Here is an 18,834-nt window from a genome sequence, read left to right on the forward strand (position 1 = left end):
GCTCACGGTTGCCTCCTTCTCTAGAGAATTGCCCTCCCATACCTCCTCCCCAACCCCTCCCCCCCCCCACCACCCCTGTCCCTGAGGGTAGCTCACAGCCAGTGGCTTCTTGATCAGAGCTATAAAAGGCTGACCCTGTCTTCCCAGCAGACGGGACAACCTTGCCTGCGGTTTATGCCTCTCAGCTCCTTCATGGATCAATCCAATGTTGGTTTCACCTGACACTACATCTTACTCCCTCCTCTTGTTTCTTTCACTCCCTTACAGAGCTTTCCTGAATAATACTTCCTTACTGGATCACACGCACCTGAATCCAGTCTTGGGCTCTGTTTCTAGGGCACTTGACCTGAGACAGTTGGTGCCAGCCAGTTTACCTAAAAGCAGACTCCCAGATGCAATTTGGGAGGAGGAGCGTTTTCGGTTCAGCTGGCAACGGGGACCCCCGTGTGCAACATGTCCTGATGATCCCTGGGATGTGGCAGCAGAGCAATTGCTAAAGCTGTCAGCTGTGGAGAACTGGGACAGGATACAGGCAGGAGGGGAGCCACCGACTGCAGCCATGTTTCTGGCATTGAGAGATATGGGGGAATAGCAATTATAAGGACTGTGGAAATAGGTGGGAGTTGTTGAATGCCACTGATGCTGTGACGAGGGAGGATGGGCTCAGGGCAATCACCAGTTTAAAGCCGAGTGTGAGAGTCAGAGGGCCTCCCTGGGGGGATTTAAAGAGCCTCATCTCCTTTAGGCAGATGGCAGGAAGAGTTGACGACCAGGCACAGGACCTCATTGTTAAAACTTGCAGAACTTTGGAGAAGCCTGCATTCTCAGCCTAGGTAAGTCACCTATGCCCAAGTCAGGCCCTTCATGGGGAAGAAGAGGGACCTTAAGACATGGGTGATGCACATGGGAACCTTGAACTCTGAGGCTCTCCTGAGCGCTTGTGGACCATAGACGTAATCCACCCACTCTTACTGGAGTAGAGCCCCTCCACTCCACCCCCCTGCCGCATTTGAGGATGACGTGGAAACCTCAAATGATGCAGCTGTCTTGGGAGAAAACGTGTACCTTCCTGAGGATCTGCTTATCCTACCCACCCTGACCATGTGCCTGATAATTAGAGTCAAGTTCCAGCATGACCTGACTGGGAAAGTGCTAGATCTCTGAGAGGGACTTGGCTAACCCGTACAGGTAGCAAGTGAGAGAGAATGGGTCTGCGTCCTGAGGTCGTTAGAATAAGGAGGCAGAACATGAAACTGGATAGAGAGAGTTTGTCAATTTGGGATCACCAGTAATATGGGATTTAATAGCCTGGCAAGAGCTCTGGAGCCTGGGGAGATGGGTCCAATATATTGCTGGAGTAGCTCTTGGAAGCTTGGCAAAAGCTGTGGTCCCGAGGAGAGGGAGTGGAGGTTCCAGAACAGCCGTAGCAGACTGTGGAGGAAGGGATACAAGGCTCAGAGTAGCAGGCATTCTAGAACGGATCTAAGATACAGGACCAGGAAACCCACCAGCCGATTATGTTCTTTGAAGGCCTGGAGGACCCCTTATTTATTGGGACAAGAAGGAATGAACTGGTGAGAAGGGCAACAGCATCACTGAAAAGCTGGGTGTTGGGTGTCCTCTGTAGGCTGGTAGGATCTATCACTGGGAAACAGAGCTCTTTGGTATCAATGTGGAGGACAGGATCCCAGACTATCGAAGATTGGGTAGCACTTAACTCTCAAAAACAAGATGGGGATAATTATTATAGGGGACAGCAAGGTTAGAGAAGGAGACAAGGGGGCCTGACCCATAGGAATCTTCAGTGGAGATGACTAATAGAACATGGTATTCCCAGGAGCAACACAGACGAGAAGACAACAAAAGTATTGCTTAACATATATTATTAAAAGCGGTCAGATATGAATTAGCAAAAGGCTGAGGTCAGCTGTCCCAATGGAAAGACGTGATGTTCTGTCAAGTTCCTAGACCTGAGCCACTTCTTGGATCCAGAACCCAGTGACTGAATAAGAGACCAGGTCCCCATGAAGAAAGATTCTTGAACACCATGGCAAGTGTAAATCAGGTACCCAAAGTGCCATCATGGTCCCCTTGTTAGAAGAAGGGCATCTGAGGGTCAGGTAATATATGGAGTCCTGGCCTAAGTCCTTTTTACAATGGGTTCACAGATTTACTGAACCGTCCCTTGATTATTTCCTCCAATTCCTGACTATGTCATTGGAATGGATCTGCTTAGCAGTGGGCATTGATTCTTTGACCTGGAAGGAAAGGTAAGAGTTCTTCTAGTAGGAAATGCCAAGTAAAAGCTTGTGAAACATCCATTCGCAACCACTTTCTCTCCACCTAGTCAAGATAGTAAATAAAAAACAGTACTACAAATCTGAGACATTCTCCAAGTGCCACTCTCAGGATTTGATGGTGGTTCCCATCATGTCCCCATCATACACTTAATACAGACTTAACCAGCTTGTAGTCCTATCTGTGGCTGTCGTGCCTGAGGGAGCATCTTTACCAGAGCAGATTTCCACCACCCTCACCCAGGATATGGAGCTATGGAAATGCAAAATGTGTTCTTCTCCAGAAACATAGAGAAGAAGGAGAAGCAGCAGGCTGTCTTCTCTCGGGTAATGTATATTCAGTCTTGCCCCAAGACTGTTCATTCTCCCACTCTCTGTAACAGGATAGCCCAAAGGGGTTTGAACCATCTAGATATGCCACAAAATGTCACACTGATTTCCTATATTAAAGGATAGTGAAGTGGGTCCCTTGGTCCAAGCCGATGTCCTGTGGTCTCCCACGGTGTGAATCAGATACTCTATGGCCTCTGTCAGAAGACCACATCACCCGTCCTCAGCTCAAGGGACCCACTTCACAGCAAAAGAAGGATCGCAGTGGTCATGTGACTTTGCGATCCACTGCTCTACACAAACCGTACCATCCAGAAGATGTTAACCTCAGATGGCAGTGGGATGGGACCCCGAAAAAATGCATCAGCTTCACTAGCTTGGGAACGAACCCTGTGAGATGGGACAGTATTCTTCAGGATGTCATTTACTCCTTAATGATGGCAATGGCCTTTATGTGATGCTGTGCTCCCAATGGGTAGAAGACATGGGTTTGGAAATCTAGTAGGAGTGGCCAAGCTCACTGTCACAGGTGGTGACCAAGGGAATTTGGGCTTCTTGTGCTTGCAACTTTAGGCTCTGTGGGTCTAGATGTCCTGATTCTTGGGCAGGAACAAAGAATTCCACTAACCTTAAAGCTATGGCTGCTGCATGGCCACCAGGGCTTCTCACCCCTGCAGACCAGGAGGCCTGGGATGAAATTGACATAACCGGAAGGGCTGATCCTATTTAATCAGGACATGAGGAATATGCGTGGCACTGAGGTGGCCCACTAAGACACCTGTGGTGTTCTCCTACACGTAGCCTGAGAAGACCATGGAAACCAGGGGCTCAGTGGTGGAAGGATGAAGGTCTAGGTCATCCCAACCCGCAGAAGTGCTAGTTGAGCGTGAAGGGAATCTAGAATGGGTGGCAAGGAAGGAGGGAGACAGTGAGTATCGGTTACCACCTTTGGGACCAATTGTGGCAGCCAGAGGCTGCGTTTGTCTCACGAATCTCCTTTTGTTAATCTCCCCAGGAATTGTGGCCCGGGAGAATCCCAGAAAGCCTGTGCGTGCATGGAATGAACTTAATGTAAGGGGCAGATGGGCTGGGTCAGCTTCATGGGTGTGCAAACGTGTACTTCCAGAGGGTCCCACACTCAGAAGGGACCCCATGTTTGGTTTAACGCTCTGCCGTCACCATCTTGAGATAATGAATAATTTTATGTTTGAAATTGTTTTGTGAGTGAAGTCTCTTGGGACAATGGCGCGTGCACATGAGCAGAAGAGACATACCCCCTATGTGTGTGCTTCCTTGCCCCCATTTGCAAATAGCGCACATGATGCCAGTGAACACAGCATTCCAGTGGACCTACTATGCGCATGTGTTCAGTGAAACTAAGAGTGCATATAAGGTAAGTGGGTTATGTTGATGCCCGAGTAAGCAGGGTGCCGACAGCTCCAAGAAGCCAGGCTTTTTCTGTTGCAACCAGAACTTGCTTTGAAAGCAGAAAGAAGGCAAAGGCATTCTGAGAAAGATGTTATTCATGCTGCTTCCCTGTATTAGCCAGTTGCATACACCAAAGGATGACCAGAAGGAAAGAAAGATAGGGCGACTCCTGGTTGTCTTTCTTGCAGCCCTCCCTTACTGGTTAGTATGCTGAAGGTAGGGAGTGTTGGTAGGACACATACCAAGTGAAACAGAAACAGTTGTGTTCGTTTTGCACATTCCATTGTTCTGGGAAGGCCAGAATACATATGCATTTATAACTACAAAATACAACCCGTGTAATTTCAGTGATTTTACATGAGCCAAACGCCCTTATGTTTGCAGTGAAAATTGCACGATCTAAAGATGCATGGTACCATTCGTGCCAGTAATTTATATTTTCAATATTTCTTTACTTCAAACGACATTAGATGGCAAATAAAAGAACACCGGGAAGTCAAGAGACTATGGAAGAAAGTAAGATGCTATATGTTTCAGTGCCTTCAATATTCTTTTTCCCTAAGTTTTGAACAAAGGGCCCGGCGTGTGGGGCTGAGCATGCAAAGAGCGGACGCCAGCCCTCGCTGTGAGTGCACTGCCGGGTCCCCTCGGCTGGGCCACACTCTCCAGCCACCAGTTGCTGTGACGCAGCTCCCCTCTCTTGAGAACTGCCCTTGGATTGGAGTCACCTCACCTGGGAGCTTGCCGGCATCTGCCCTGGGAGCCCACAACCATGACAGGCTGATGGACACAACAGGCCTGCCCTTGACCCTCAATGGGGGACAATTCTGTTGTGCCATTTATGCTTCCAACCTTCGCAGGGGATCAGGCCAAGGCTACATCTATCCCAGACTTCATCCTTGCCTCACTTTCCCCTCCCGAGCCTCCTGCCCTCCCTCCCCTACAGACTTCTCCTGATGAGTGTTCCTTCCCCTCCGTAAGGCACATGCACCCACGTCTCTGTTGCAATGTCTGTTTCCAGGGAACCCATACACATTTATACAAACCGAAACAAAGTTTTCACCAAGAAAATATGCCCTTGTTTTGTATTCCTCTGTTGTACTAAGCTGGGCCCAGCCAATTGATTTCATAACCTACTTACAAACAGGCAGGACCCACAGTTTGAAGATTGCAGATCTGTGTGACCCCAGAGATGGAAACAGTGAACTATGTCCAGATGTTGGAGTAGGAAGATAAATCTGCATTGGGTTGTAAGGGATGAGTAGAAGTTTCACAAATCAAGAAATAATACAGAGGTGGTCATTTCAGACAAGAGTCAGGAGAGTAGTTTGTGGATATTTAGAGCTGTGTTTCTCAAAGAACAGTCATGGACCACCTGTATCAGAATCACTTTGGGGTGTGTGGCAAACATGCAGATTTCTTGACCAGTCCCAGACTCTCTGATTTGGATCTTGAGGGTAAGAACCTGGAACCTGTTTTCTAAATGAGCCCCCTAGTCAGTGCTTCTGCACAGTAAAATTTGAGGTTCGCTTATCTGTTCTATAGAGAGCCAGGAGATGGGAGTAGTGACTCATTCCCCACTCTTCTCTTTCAGATGGACTCAGAATGAGAAGCCCAGAGAGTCAGAGAAGGCTTCATGGGCATGTGGTGTGGGCACAGGAACAGGTAGACGAAAGAGCAAGGCCGCCATGACTGGTGTGCATGGACCTGGGGACGAGGAACACCAGCCAGGAAGCCTTCTCTGATTCTCTCACCTAGAGGTAGTTCTCCTGAATCTGAAGTCCGTGTCATATTATGTGCACCTCTTCTATGATACTTACCCCACCCAGCCACCATTAGTGGTTTGTGTACACGGCTCATTTCCACGACAGTGATCTTAAGGGCAGACTTCATTCGTGCTGACATATTCTTGTTGCCATTGATTCAACCACTTCATTCACTCAAGGAGGTCTCTTATGTTTAAGGAACTGACTCAGGTGCTGGGTTTGTGAACGAGACAGCTAGTGTCTGATTTCATTGGCTTTCCAGCATGCCCTTCACGCATACGCATGTGGGAAACTCAGTGAAGATCCCAGGGTACTGAATGAAGGAAGGAATGGACCCAAGGCATCCCCAACTTTGACTAATATAGTTGGATGGCTATTATCCAAACTAATATAGTTGGCTGGCTACAATGTCCTCAGGTCTCCTCTGGCCTTCTGAAGCCATTGGAGCAGGGTCCCGTGGAGGTGGCATCATCCTGCACTCACACTAGCACTGGCCAGCTTCCACTGTCTCAGATTCTAGACATGGCGACGCCATGCACCACCCCCAGGGATATCAGCATGTCTTCTTCCTTCCAACTAGGGGGAGAGCCGTTCCTCAGCTCTCCTTATGTCCCTAAAATGACAAAAACTTGTGAATTTTCAATACCTGACTCTGACTCCAGAATCCAGCCTTCCGGAAACTTCTGTCTTGAAACAAAGAAAGCTACTGGGATTCTGCCCAGAAGCTCTAATTACTTTGAGCTTGTGCCCTCCTTTCCTCCATCCCATCCTCGAGGACACTGGCAGCTTACAGGGACTGAGTACTCACATGGGCCCCACACGGTTCTGAGCACATTACCGGATTGTTTGTTTCAGGCAGGACAGACGACGGCCATGGAGAAGCGGTTTACCTCACTCTGCTCGTCAGCACGTACACTCTGCTTCTGATTTCTCTTCAGTATTATCGTGCCTTTGTCAACTATGAAATCACTCCCTTGTTGCTGGAAGTACACATCACACGTAGGCAAAGCTGTTGCTGCTATCTTAAAAAGAAAATAAATTACAGCGTCAGTAACCCAATTCTACCACAGTGCAAGCGTTTTGGGTTATCTGATAACTTAAAAGGTAATCACGATCTCCATTTCATAGCCTCAGGAAGGAGTCGTGAGGCACTTTATAATTCCTCTTTCTCTCTGAAAATGAGAAAATTTTGGTAGTCCTATGACATCTCGGGTTTTCTTTTTGAACGATGCTGTGCTGGTGACATTCGAACCTGGGAAAACATTTATGCTTATCTCCTAGGTTCGTGGTGTTAAAAAAAAAAAAAAAAGCGCAAATGCTATGTTTTAACGTGAGATCCCAAGAAGAAAGTTGTAGAAAATCAACAGCAGGCATGGGGCAGAGACGCAGTTTCAGTAGCCATTGTCACTCTGGACACTCTCGAGGCCAATTCCTGGCAGTTCTCACAGTTTGTGGGATTTGACCTTGCAGGGTCCCGTGAGAGGTTATACCAGGAGAGCCACCTCCCAAACGAAGCCGAGGAATTGCATTCCTGCGGCTCCCATTTCCTTAAAATCCTGGTCTCACGGGCTTCCCTTTCATACCATCCCCCTCAGCGGGCACCCAGTCAGAATCGCCAATTGTTCATTTCCAGATTTTCGCGGTCCTCTGGACGTGGGTGTTTCCTTGGTTGATGCTTCGTTATTGGTTTTACAAACAAGAGTTTTTCATTTCACAGGTGCCCTACTTGTTCGTCAAGAGCATGCAGCCCTCGGGTCAGCAGAGGCCCGCTTCAGGAACTCGCTTATTTTAGTGATTCTCAGCCACACTCTCTGTCCAGCTGCCTGACCTCTGCAATGAGGAACCTCAGACAGGCCACGCTGGATTATGTCCATGTGTCCAACACAAAATTAGAAACCATTTTATTGATTTTATGCAGAAAGCCTATTATGGAATTAGCTTTATACTACACTGTATCAAATTCCACACTATGTTAAATCCAATCAATGTTAAGTTTTGTGACCACAGGTAGTTTCTATAAGAAAACAAACCAGTGCTTCCCAAGTTGCCTATGAATCACTGGGGGATCCTGTTAACAAGTAGACCCGATTCAGTAGGTCTGGGGCAGGACCTGAGACTCTGTAAGTCCAGTGAACTCATAGGTGATGCAGCCTTGCTGGTCCATAGACCACATTTGAGTAGCAAGGATGTGGCCATAGACCGAATGTTTGTGTCCCTGCAAAATCCACATAGAGAAGGCTAATCCCCACAGTGGTGGTGATTAAAGGTGGGGCCTTTCCGGGGTGATTGGGTCATGAGGGCACACCCTAGGAATGGGATCAGTGCCCTCATGAAAGAGCTCCTTTGCCCCTCTGCTGTGTGAGGACTCAATGAGAAGACGGCCATCTACGAACCAGGAAGCAGGCTTTCTCCAGACACGAATCTGCTGGTGCCTTGATCTTGGACTTCCCGGCTTCTAGGACTCTGAGAAATAAATTTATGTTGTTTATAAGCCACCAAGTCCGTGGTGCTTTTGTTACAGCAGTCTGAAAAAATTAAGATACACACATACCCACACACATCTTTTGAAGACCCGCCAAGAAAGTTAATCGTCCTTTTTCTTCATTCTCCGATTTGAGTATTCAAAGAGTTACTCCTAAGTCATGGTCTTGGGTTCACATCCTTTTTTGTTCACATCATCTCCATACCTTCTCCTCTCTCTGCTACCTCTTAACTTCTTCCTTATTCCTTCCTTATGCCTGCCAGGACTACAACAGAAAGCTCTCCCTCCATCCCAGGCCTCCCTGCGACTAGACTGCACTCACAGGAACACTGAGGACAGTCTTCGTCAGGTCAGTCTCTGGCTCAGAAAGCGTCAGCGAGTTCTCATTGCCCAAAAAGTAAAATATAGGCTCTTTAATAGGAGGATCTACTGTTCTTTTCCAATACTTCTTCCCTATATAAACTTCCTGTTCTACCTGTGAATATACCTACCCTGTCTCCCCTCTGAGCCATTAATTATAACTTTTCCTGGCTGGACTGTCTTCTCACTGAGGCCACCAACTGCAACGCTTATTGCTTTCAAGTCTCAGGCCACATTGTTCTGTGCCTTAAGCCTGTTCATAAAGTATCACTTATGGCTCTGAAATCTTAACACACGGCACATATGGACCCTTCTTGTCATACGTCTCTGCACCCATCCTGAGGTATCTATGTAAGTGTATTAGCTATAGCTAAAAATTCCTGGAGGGTAGAGACCGTGACTAATTGCTTTCTATGCTGCCCTTAGCCTGGAGCTCAACGTTACACATGTGGGTGGCACCTATTGATGGGTTAAGAGCAAGAGCTTTGGAACCAGATGCACCCGGGTTTCAATCCAGGGTCCACTGCCCACCAGCTGTGTGACTTTGGGCAAGTTAGGTAACTTCTCTAATGTCTCCCTAATCTGGAAATTAAAGGTGATACGTTGTTCAGGAAGTCAAATGAGGTAACGTATATAAAGTGCAAAGGACAGAGCTCTAAGTGGAAGTTGGTTTTTTTCTCTTTTAAGTGACCTCTACTCCCAACGTGGGACTCGAACTCCTGACCCTGAGGTCAAGAGTCTCATGCTCCACCGACTGAGCCTGTCAGGTGGCCCTGGAAGTTTTATTAATATCAAAAGCAAGAGCATAGTAAGCACACAATACATATTTGTTGAATGAATGCACAAAGAGGGTCTAGCTTAAACTCTTCCTACTACAATTAAGGATCATCTTTTTAGTGGAGAGGAAATTATTCGTGCTGTATTTTAAACACAACATCAGTCCCAGCTTGAATTGTCAAAGATACTACTTTCCAATCCTCTGCACAATTTTCCTGGCCCTTTAAGCCCATTCTCTGTCCTTGATCTTTGTCTTTAAACCACAGAGAGAGGAGTAAGGCTTCACGTCGGACAACACTCATGGTTTGGAGCTGTATTAGCACATTAGCACATTCTCCTTAACTGCTTCTCAGCAGCTACGGCATGGTGCACGGGGAATATACGTTAAGCATCAGTCCGTCTACTCTAGATATTACAGCTGCTTTGTGTTTTCTTATCTAAAATAGTGGGAGCAATTATATTTGGAGTTGTATAGGAAAGACACTCTCATGTGGCCCCTCTACTGTCACACTGTTACTACGCTCACAACATCTCGGACACCGGTGTGTGGTTTATTCCGATGCTCACCAAGTCTCAGACACCAGCTGAGTGTCCTGTAATTTAATTCAGTCCCGACACCATCTCCCTGGACTTTGTGTCAGATGCCACAGGTTGAGAGCTCAGTCCCACCAGACTGTCCCCGCAACCCCACCTTCAGATGCCAATGGAAAATCCAGGTTGTTACCAGTACTTCTGACCAACCAGCTATAAACTGGGATTCCCATGACCCCTTCCTTGGGCTCGATAATTTGCTAGAACAAAACTCAGGGAAACACTTATGTTTGGTGGTTTATTATATAATGAAGAATTCTATAAAGGATACAAACTGCCAGATGAAGAGTTATGACTGGGAGGGTTCTCTATCAGGAGCTTCTGGCCCCTGGAGTTGGGGTACACCACCCTCCTCGCACATGGATGTGTTCACCAACCTGGAAGCTCTCTGAACCCTATATGTTGGAGATTTTTATGGAGGCTTTATCACACAGGCATGGTCATTCATTAACTCAATCTCTAGTTCCCCTCCCCTTCACAGAGAATGGGGTGGGGAGGATGGAAAATTCTAAGCTTCTAATCAAAGCTTGGTCTTTCTGGTGACCAGGCCCCATCTAGAAGCCCCCATCTAAAAGTCACCCAATTAGAACAAAAGACATCCTTATCCCCCAGAAAATTCCAAAGGATTTAGGAGCTCTTTACCAGGAACCAGGGGTAGGGACCAATATATATCTTCTATTATTTTATGATAGTTACAGCCTAAATATAAATACCAATATTATCTTACCAAAGTGTTTTCTTAAGTCACCATCATAAAGGTGCAAAATTAAAAATCATGAAGAAGAATGCAGACATAGAATAGTTTCATTTTGATCCTACCCACCGTGGTTGTAAGTTTAAGTAGGGACAGTGAAAGCCTCCCACCCCTCCCCCGATTCCAGTCAGCAGAAGAGAATGTTCCAAGCCTCCTAAGGGGCATTTTCATCACTCCCATCAATGGTGTCCAGATAAAGAAAAGATCTCAGGAAACGACTTAGTTGCTGGAACCTGGACGAGTTCCCGTTTTCTACCCAAACCCTGTCTTCAGAACCGACTTTTACACGTCTTCTCTCCTTGAAGACTTTCACCACACATCCCCTTATTCCCTGCCACATTCCTGCCTGTGGCTGGGGTCACATGCTTGAGACTGTCACAGGAGTCTAACTTCTCTAATCGTTCCACACGTGTGTGTCTGCTCCTCTAACAAGCCTTTTAAGAAATACGTTTTTAGGGAAAATATCCCACAGGACCCTGACTTGGAGGGAATGAAGTAGGGCACCAAGTGACAATTGCCCTCACCCACACCAGTGAACATCAGTGAGAATGACTAGTCTATGATCAGCTTCAGGAGGAAATCGTATACTTCCGTTTTGAACCTTATTCGCTCATTGTTAGCAGAGGTCTGAGAGGTTCCCGCTGTGGCTCAGACACTATGGCGGATGCTAGGGCAACAGTGGTGAACGGCATACACATCTATCCGTCCATCTCGTGGTTTATAGTGTCGTGGGGAAAGCAGAGAAGTAGATACTCAATGAACACACGTTAGCAGACAGCCACATCGAAAGAGCAAAAGTCAAGTCCCTCTGACCACAGCCTCAACCAATTCCCACTTATGTGCCAAGCTCTGCGCTAGACTTGTAATACAAAGATCACGTAAAATGCAGGCTCTGGCCTCCAGAGTTTCTATAACCTTCAGTTCCATGCTAAATAAACTCTGTTCTGATTGGCACGGGTGGCCAAACCATTCTTTTCCAGGTACCTTACCCATGGTCTCAAGGGTGTGCTATATGTATTTACCACCGCCCCATCAAATCAAGTCTGGAAGGAGACTAAATGAAATACGAACCAAAGGTGCAAGTCCTTGGAGAGGGGTGGCTTCCTCTGCCTCGTAGAGATAGAAATTCAAAGGAGCAAAGAAGTAGCCGGGGGCTGATTCAGTGCAGCTGCGGCCAGTGATGTGCGGGCGGCATTCACACTGGCCATCCTTGGGGGAGCACCTGGGGAGAAACAAACCCATCATGCACAGATGGAGAGGGGGGAGGGATAAAACAGAGGCACGGAGGTGCTGAACTAAATGCCTTCTGAGTTTGGACCCGCTCCTTGAATCGATCAATCAATGGTCTTGAGGAGGATGTTAGGAGGCCATGGGCTCTACGTGTCTGGTCTTGAAAAGCAAATCCAGATCCATGGAACCCAAGTAGCCACCTCTTTCCTCTGATTCTGCTCTAAACGCTGCAAAAAGGAGTATAGGACCTCTCCTTATAGGGTGGCAAAAAGTTGATATTTTAGGCAGGTCAAGTCACACACGGCATCTATCCCACCACCTGTGGGTTACCCAAGCAGTAGGACGGTTGATCTCTTCCTTGGAAATATTTTGAGCAAAATAAATCATTTGGGCTGTAGTTAATGTCTCAAGATCATTGCTTTTCAACACCCTTTGCTCGTCATGGAATAAAATCCATCACCGATGACTAGAAGCCGGTCAGAATAAAATGTGGAAACGTGAGTGGAGACTATAGCCACAGGACTGCGTCATTCATTTAGTGACTTACACGTTGGAATAAGCACCTCCAATGTCACAATCACAGGGAGAACATCCATGGAGGTGATTTTCCAGTCCCCAGTATCCAACCTATAAAGAGAAAATGCTCAGCTGAATCCAGCTATGAAGATACATGCTGCTCTGAAGGGTAAATATTAAAATCAGTACAGTTCAGTCGACACAGGTCAAATAGCCACACAGCCTGGGCAATCACACGGTCACCTTTCCTGCCTGTGTACTTGGTAATGACCTTGGAGGACACATCTCTCCTATTCCTGGGACTTGGAATGAAGGGGACAGGCAGGTTGCCTGAATACTATTCCAAGCAAAAATGCAGTGGGGGCACCTGGGTGGTTAAGTCCGTTGAGCGTCTGACTCTTGATCTTGGCTCAGGTTATGATCCCAGGGTTATGGAATCGAGCCCTGTGTCAGGCTCTGCCCTGAGTGTGGAGGCTGCTTAAGATTCTCTCTCTCTCTCCTTCTGCCCCTCTCCCCTGCTTGCTCTCTCTTTAAAAAAAAAAAATGCCGGGGCACCTGGATGGATCCAGTTGGTTAAGTGTCCGACTCTTGATTTCAGTTCAGGTCATGATCTCACAGTTCGGGAGTTCAAGGGCCGCACTGGGCTCTGTGCTGACAGTGCAGTCTGCTTGGGATTCTTTCCCTCTCTCTGCCCCTTCCCAGCACTCGTTCACTCACGCTCTCTCTCAAAATAAATTTTTAAAAAATACGGTGAAAACTACACAGTTCCTCTGACCACACCAATTTAGCCTCACGGTGAGTTATTTAAGGCCAATCTGGGGAGAAGGTCTTCAACTAGCCTATTTGCAACTGCTTTTGTAAAGCCAGTAGATTCTCTCACCACAAAAATCCCAAGGGGTTTTTACTTCCGCAGTCTTAAAATGTTTGGGGGTAAAAAAAAATTCAGGTTGATTTTGAGATCTTATTTGCATATCACGGTTTAGCAGGCTCTCATGTTTGTAAGTAAGCTGTTTTGTCATAACAAACTCTGCAGGAGAGAGTCCGTTTTATTCAAGACTTTTCTTCATTGCAACATCTTGACCTTTATTCGATATGAGCAGCTGGGGAGATACAAACAACTATTTCTTAAATCTGATAACATTTACTATAAAATGCTCCAAAAACGACTTCCCTTTCAAACCTCAATTTAACATGCTCAGACAAAATCAAGGTCTTAATAGGCACGGCATTCTCATTTGAAACGGGTTTGTTATGTCTCCATTTTTGTTGTTGTTGTTGTTGTTATCTTGATAGAACTTTCCGCCTGATTTTACTCAGAAAGATTGATTTTAAACACTAAAGCCTGACAGAATTTGTTACAAAACACAGCAAAAGACTTTTGGTATCTTTCCCGAAACCCAACTTCAGTCTGGGCAGAAACAATGTGCAACGACGGGCTTCGCCAAGGATGTGGTTGTGAAAACTCCCTCTAGGCCAGGGGTGCTGGCACATGGGGCTCAGAGCAGGTCCGGGGCACCGCCGGACGGAGGACCAGGTGGGGCACCTGGCGGACACGTGGGTGCAGCCACAATGGGCAACCCTCTTCAACCCCGCCCCTCCCCCCACCCCCACCCCCTCCCCCACTGTGGCCCCTGCTCAGCGATTTTCCTCCTGCAAACACAATCCAGCGACCTATATATACAGTTGCTGTCACACTGCAAACCAACAAAGTCAGCCTGAGTCTAAGGTCTCTCCGGAATCATCTGATGCGGCATCTTCGTCAATCCTGCCAACCAGCCCGGCATCCTTCATGTTGCCCACACGCAGCCGTGGAGCTGGCGTGGCTCACCTTCCTCCGTAACATGTCCAGGTTACCTGCCCTGTCTCCCAGAGTTCCCTCTTCCAGGGTACTTTCTTGACTTCTTTCTCCATCCTCCTGTGCCCCAGCCTCATATGTTTCCAGTAAAATGACTTAAAACATTAGCACAGAACGATGTTGTAATAGGCATATGTTTCTTATTTAGCAGCTACATTTCTTCAGACACATCAAGGTCACTGTTCTTTTACTAGGTTGAGTTTGGGGTTTTTTTCTTTCTAAAATGTCATGGTGGGCTGCCAGGATTGGAGAACAAAGGGAAAAGTTGGATTTGAACTCCCTAACTGTATGACACATTTCTTATGGCGTAAAAAAGGTTTTAGTTTACTAATTTTAGACATACATGCTCACATGTTTGGTGGAGTCTAGAACAATCCAGGAGTTTATTTCCCACAGGAATCTACAGTCCATTTAAACCTGTGGGTTTTTTTTTTTTTAAATGAGCTCATCCAAAATATTTCTAGGCAAAGGGTGGTAGGGGTGATAAAGAGACTATACGCAAGAGACAGAAGAAAAGGCTCCACAGTCTGGTGGGCTGAAAAAAGGGAGCAGATAAATTGTCATATTCTACTGCTTGGTACGTTGGGGAGAACAGTGGATAAAACTTCTGACATCGGTGCCCGGGTCCGTTCGGCACAATCTGGGAAAAGTCGGTGTGGTGGTAAATGTTTAACAACCAGCTAGCTCTCTGTAGAAGGGTTAGTGTTTGCTGATTTCTGTCATGTAAATACTTTTACCGGGGAGGACCGAAATACACAAGCACAAGGAAAGCAATTAACGAGACCAAGTGTCCTCCGGGCAATGGCGGCAGAAATCTACACGACCACATGAAAGGGAAATCCTACGCAAATACATACAGTGCACTCTTCACAGTGTGGTCCGGTGGCAAATGACTGGCATGCGCATTGGCCAGTCTCCACATCACAGGCCGAGAGAGGCAGACTCCCGAGGGGGTTACAGTTGCAGGCTGCAAGCAGAGCGAACACAATTATTCTATTTCCCCACCCTTGTCCTTAATAGCTCACGCTGAGCAAAACGGGTGGCCACAAGAACACCCAACATCCAGCCCTGCCAAGTCTATCGTCTGCCTGGTTGCACGGTTCTTGTATGGCATACAACTCTGTGTGGGAAACCCAGTGCCAGACGTTTCCAGAGCCCTCATGCGGTGCTACTGGATGGTAATTAGAGAGTAGAAGTAGAAGAAGTCATGTAGGCTGGAACTTCTGGCACCGTTATCCCGAGTTATCCTGAGTCCTGAGTCCTGTGAAGAAACTATGCTCTGAGAGCAACATACACATTTCCCCTGTGGGACAAACCAGTGTTCCTGGAAACAACCCAAATGTCTGTCAGCTGATGAATGGACACATTCGATGTGGAGTAGCCACACAATGGAATATTATTCACCCATAAAAAAGGAATAAAATACTGACACATACTGCAACATGGATGAACCTTGAAAACCTCATGCTAGTGAATGAAGCCAGTCACAAAAGACCACATAGTGGATGATCTCATTTGTACAAAATATCCACAAGGGGTAAATCTAGAGAGACAGAAAGTAGGTTAGTGCTTGCCTAAGAGGGGTTAGGGAGGTGGGAGCTAAAGGCCAGGGGGTGCTTTTTTTTTTCTCATGGTAACATGAGAATACATTTAACATAACACTGAACATTTTAAATACAGCCCCACAGTTGTGCAACCAATCTCCAGGACTCTTCATCTTGCAAAACTGAAACTCTGTGCCCATTAAACACCATCTCTTCCAACTCCTTCCTCCCCCAAGCCCTCAGCAACCACTGCTTTCTGTTTCCATGGGTTTAACTACTCTGGGTACGTCATGGAAGTGGACTCACACGGTCCCTTTGTGTTTGGTTTATTTCACCGAGTGTAACCTCCTCAAAGCTCCTCTGTGCTGTTGCATGAGTCAGAACTTCTTTCCGTTTTTTTTTTTTTTTTTAAGGCTAAATAATATTCTGTCGTGCATATGTACCACATTTTGTTTGCCCATTCATCCATGGATGGACATGTGAGTCACTTCCCCTTGGGGGCTACTGTGAATGATGTTGCTATGAACATGGGTGTACAAATCACTCTTCAAGCCCCTGTTTCCAATCTTTTGGGTATATAGCCAGAAGTAGGGTACAGAGTTTCTTTTGGGGGTAATGAAAATGTCCTCAAATTGATTGTAGTGATGGTTACACAACTCTGAATATGCTAGAAATCACGGACTTGTACTTCAAAGGGTGAATTGTATGTCATGTGAATTATACCTTACTAAAGCTATTAGAAAAGAAAAGAAAACAGAAAACACTATTTGGCCTATTCTAGGAGGACATCAGGTCAGGGCTGACCCAGAGGAAACACTTGGAGTACTGAGAGGTGTGATGAGAATTGGTCTGACTATATGATCCATTGTCCTGGGATTTAATGTTGCCATTAAATTCCAGGAGAAGGAAGGATTCAGCATGCTGCTCTCTAAACATGCAAACAATCCACAGTTCCTTATATGGGCAAGAACATAGAGCATGACAGGGGGAAATTATTTACCCGGATTCCCTGAGGAATCTGCAGTTCTATGAGACCCCAGGCAGCTAAGAGTTTCTATGATCCTAGAGGCAAAGGTCTCCCATTTGGCCCCAGAAAACTCTGAATTTCTTTGTTTCCTCACAACCCCTCCCTTGGCTCTTTAATTTTGTTCTTCTCTTTGTCAGAGAACATAGGACCAATTTAAGAGAGGTGTGAGAACAAAGGAGAAAAGTAATTGAAAAAAGAAAAAAAGAAAAAGAAAAGAAACCACCCCTTGAAATCTACTTAAGAAGTCATCAATCTATGCATAAATACATAACGTAACTTCACGAATTTGTATAAGGGAGTCCAAGTAGAGACCATTTTTAGAAAGGTTTTGCAACTCGGCATTAAATTTCTTGGCATTTTCCCATGTTTGCTGCAGCGGGGAAATGTGAGCGCCCCCTGCTGGTTCCTTAGGATAAACTCAGCTAATCGCCAAGAAAAAAAATCTCAACTAATTTAACTAAAATCTGCGGGAGGTCTTGAATCACCTTTAAAAACCCAGAGGCCGGCAATACTCTTGGGTATTTACAATGACCGAAATTGAGGGCCCCAAGCTTTAAAATGTATTCGGGCTGGCCGTCCGGTCGCTGCCGACTTACGCTGACAGCCCAGGGGGTCAGCGGCGCTCAGTCCGTGGTGGTTGGGCTTGCACTGGTCACACTTAGCTCCTTCCACGTTCTCCTTGCACAAGCACTGGCCGGCCACAGATCCCAAAGCAGGATCAGAGTGGCTCACACAAATGCCACCCGATAAGGTCCCGTCCGGGTCACATTCACAAGCTGGGGACACAGACATGCATTATCTTAGTTAATTGCAAATTGTGGGAAACCCGAGATATAAACAGAGCCATTAACTCATGCTATAGTACTTTATTTTGTTTAAATAATTAAATATGTTTAAACAACTAGACCAGTGGGCGAGGACTGTTTAGAAATGTCTCCCAGATCTCTGGCCTTGGAAAATGTTGCACAATTCCCTCTGTATCTATCTATCTATTATCTATCTATTATCTATCTATCTATCTATCTATCTATCTATGGAGAGAGGAGGGAGGAAGGGGGAGAGAGAGAGAGACTTTTAAGGGATTCTAAAGTAAGAGGATCAGAGGAAGACTGCTATTAGGAAAACTGCATGTGAAGAATAGATTAATTTGGGGGCTGATGAAAATGTTTTAGAGCTAGGTAGAGGTGCTGATCGCACAGCTTTGTGGTAGGAAACTGTTCATCGCAAAATGGTCAGTTTTATGTTATGTCCATTTCACTTCAATAAAAGATTAAAGAAAGAAAATAAGACTCCAAAGGTGAGAATAATGTCTAGAGGCAAGTAGGAGTGGGGTGCTGTAATGAAATATACAAATACAGATGTGAGACAGAGAAAAAAAAATCACATAAAATGTCTATCAAAACTCCGAAATGTGGTTAAGAAAGTATGTCTGCCCTTCCCCCCTCACAGAAAAATAAGGATAAGTGTGATCATTCTTTAATTCTTCATGGAAGGAGCACGTATAAGAAAGAAAGGGGAAGAAGAGTAAGGGAGGCTTATGACACTGTTTTCTTTTTGGAAATCTGCTGACGGGGCAAAAGCTTGGATGAAGAGATTCTGCAAAATGAGATAAACGATCACCTGTAGCCAAGGAGCAGCAGAAGCACCGGCCACCCTTTTTCTTTTCAGCAGAAACTGGAATAACTCAAGAAAGGAGTCGAATATGAAAAGGGATGCTGATGGTGTGAATCATTCCAGAGGGGAGAAGTTACCAAAGGCAGAGCTTGATGTGATTGATACAAGGAAGAACTCTCTGATAGTTCGAGGTCCCCAACACCCCTCAGTGTTGAGGGGTGGTACCCGGGAGAGGCTGGGGCAGTGGTATTGACTACTGTGGC

The 18,834-nt window shown here is 46.2% G+C and overlaps 1 protein-coding gene across 3 annotated transcripts in view; it reads right to left on the reverse strand.

The window, feature by feature from the left end:
* Positions 1 to 18,834, reverse strand: part of LAMB4 (laminin subunit beta 4) — a 112,018-nt gene that overhangs the window by 59,738 nt on the left and 33,446 nt on the right. For all 3 annotated transcript variants that reach the window (XM_040472946.1, XM_040472947.1, XM_040472949.1), the window contains 5 exons: positions 17,554 to 17,733; positions 15,244 to 15,353; positions 12,563 to 12,642; positions 11,857 to 12,007; positions 6,712 to 6,843 (listed from right to left, as the gene is read on the reverse strand). In XM_040472946.1, coding sequence (XP_040328880.1) covers positions 6,712 to 6,843; positions 11,857 to 12,007; positions 12,563 to 12,642; positions 15,244 to 15,353; positions 17,554 to 17,733 — 653 coding nt within the window. The remainder of the gene's footprint in view (positions 1 to 6,711; positions 6,844 to 11,856; positions 12,008 to 12,562; positions 12,643 to 15,243; positions 15,354 to 17,553; positions 17,734 to 18,834) is intronic.

The sequence above is a fragment of the Herpailurus yagouaroundi genome, unplaced genomic scaffold (assembly GCF_014898765.1).
Source record: "Herpailurus yagouaroundi ecotype Mexico unplaced genomic scaffold, PumYag 100, whole genome shotgun sequence".
Taxonomy (NCBI): Eukaryota; Metazoa; Chordata; class Mammalia; order Carnivora; family Felidae; genus Herpailurus; species Herpailurus yagouaroundi.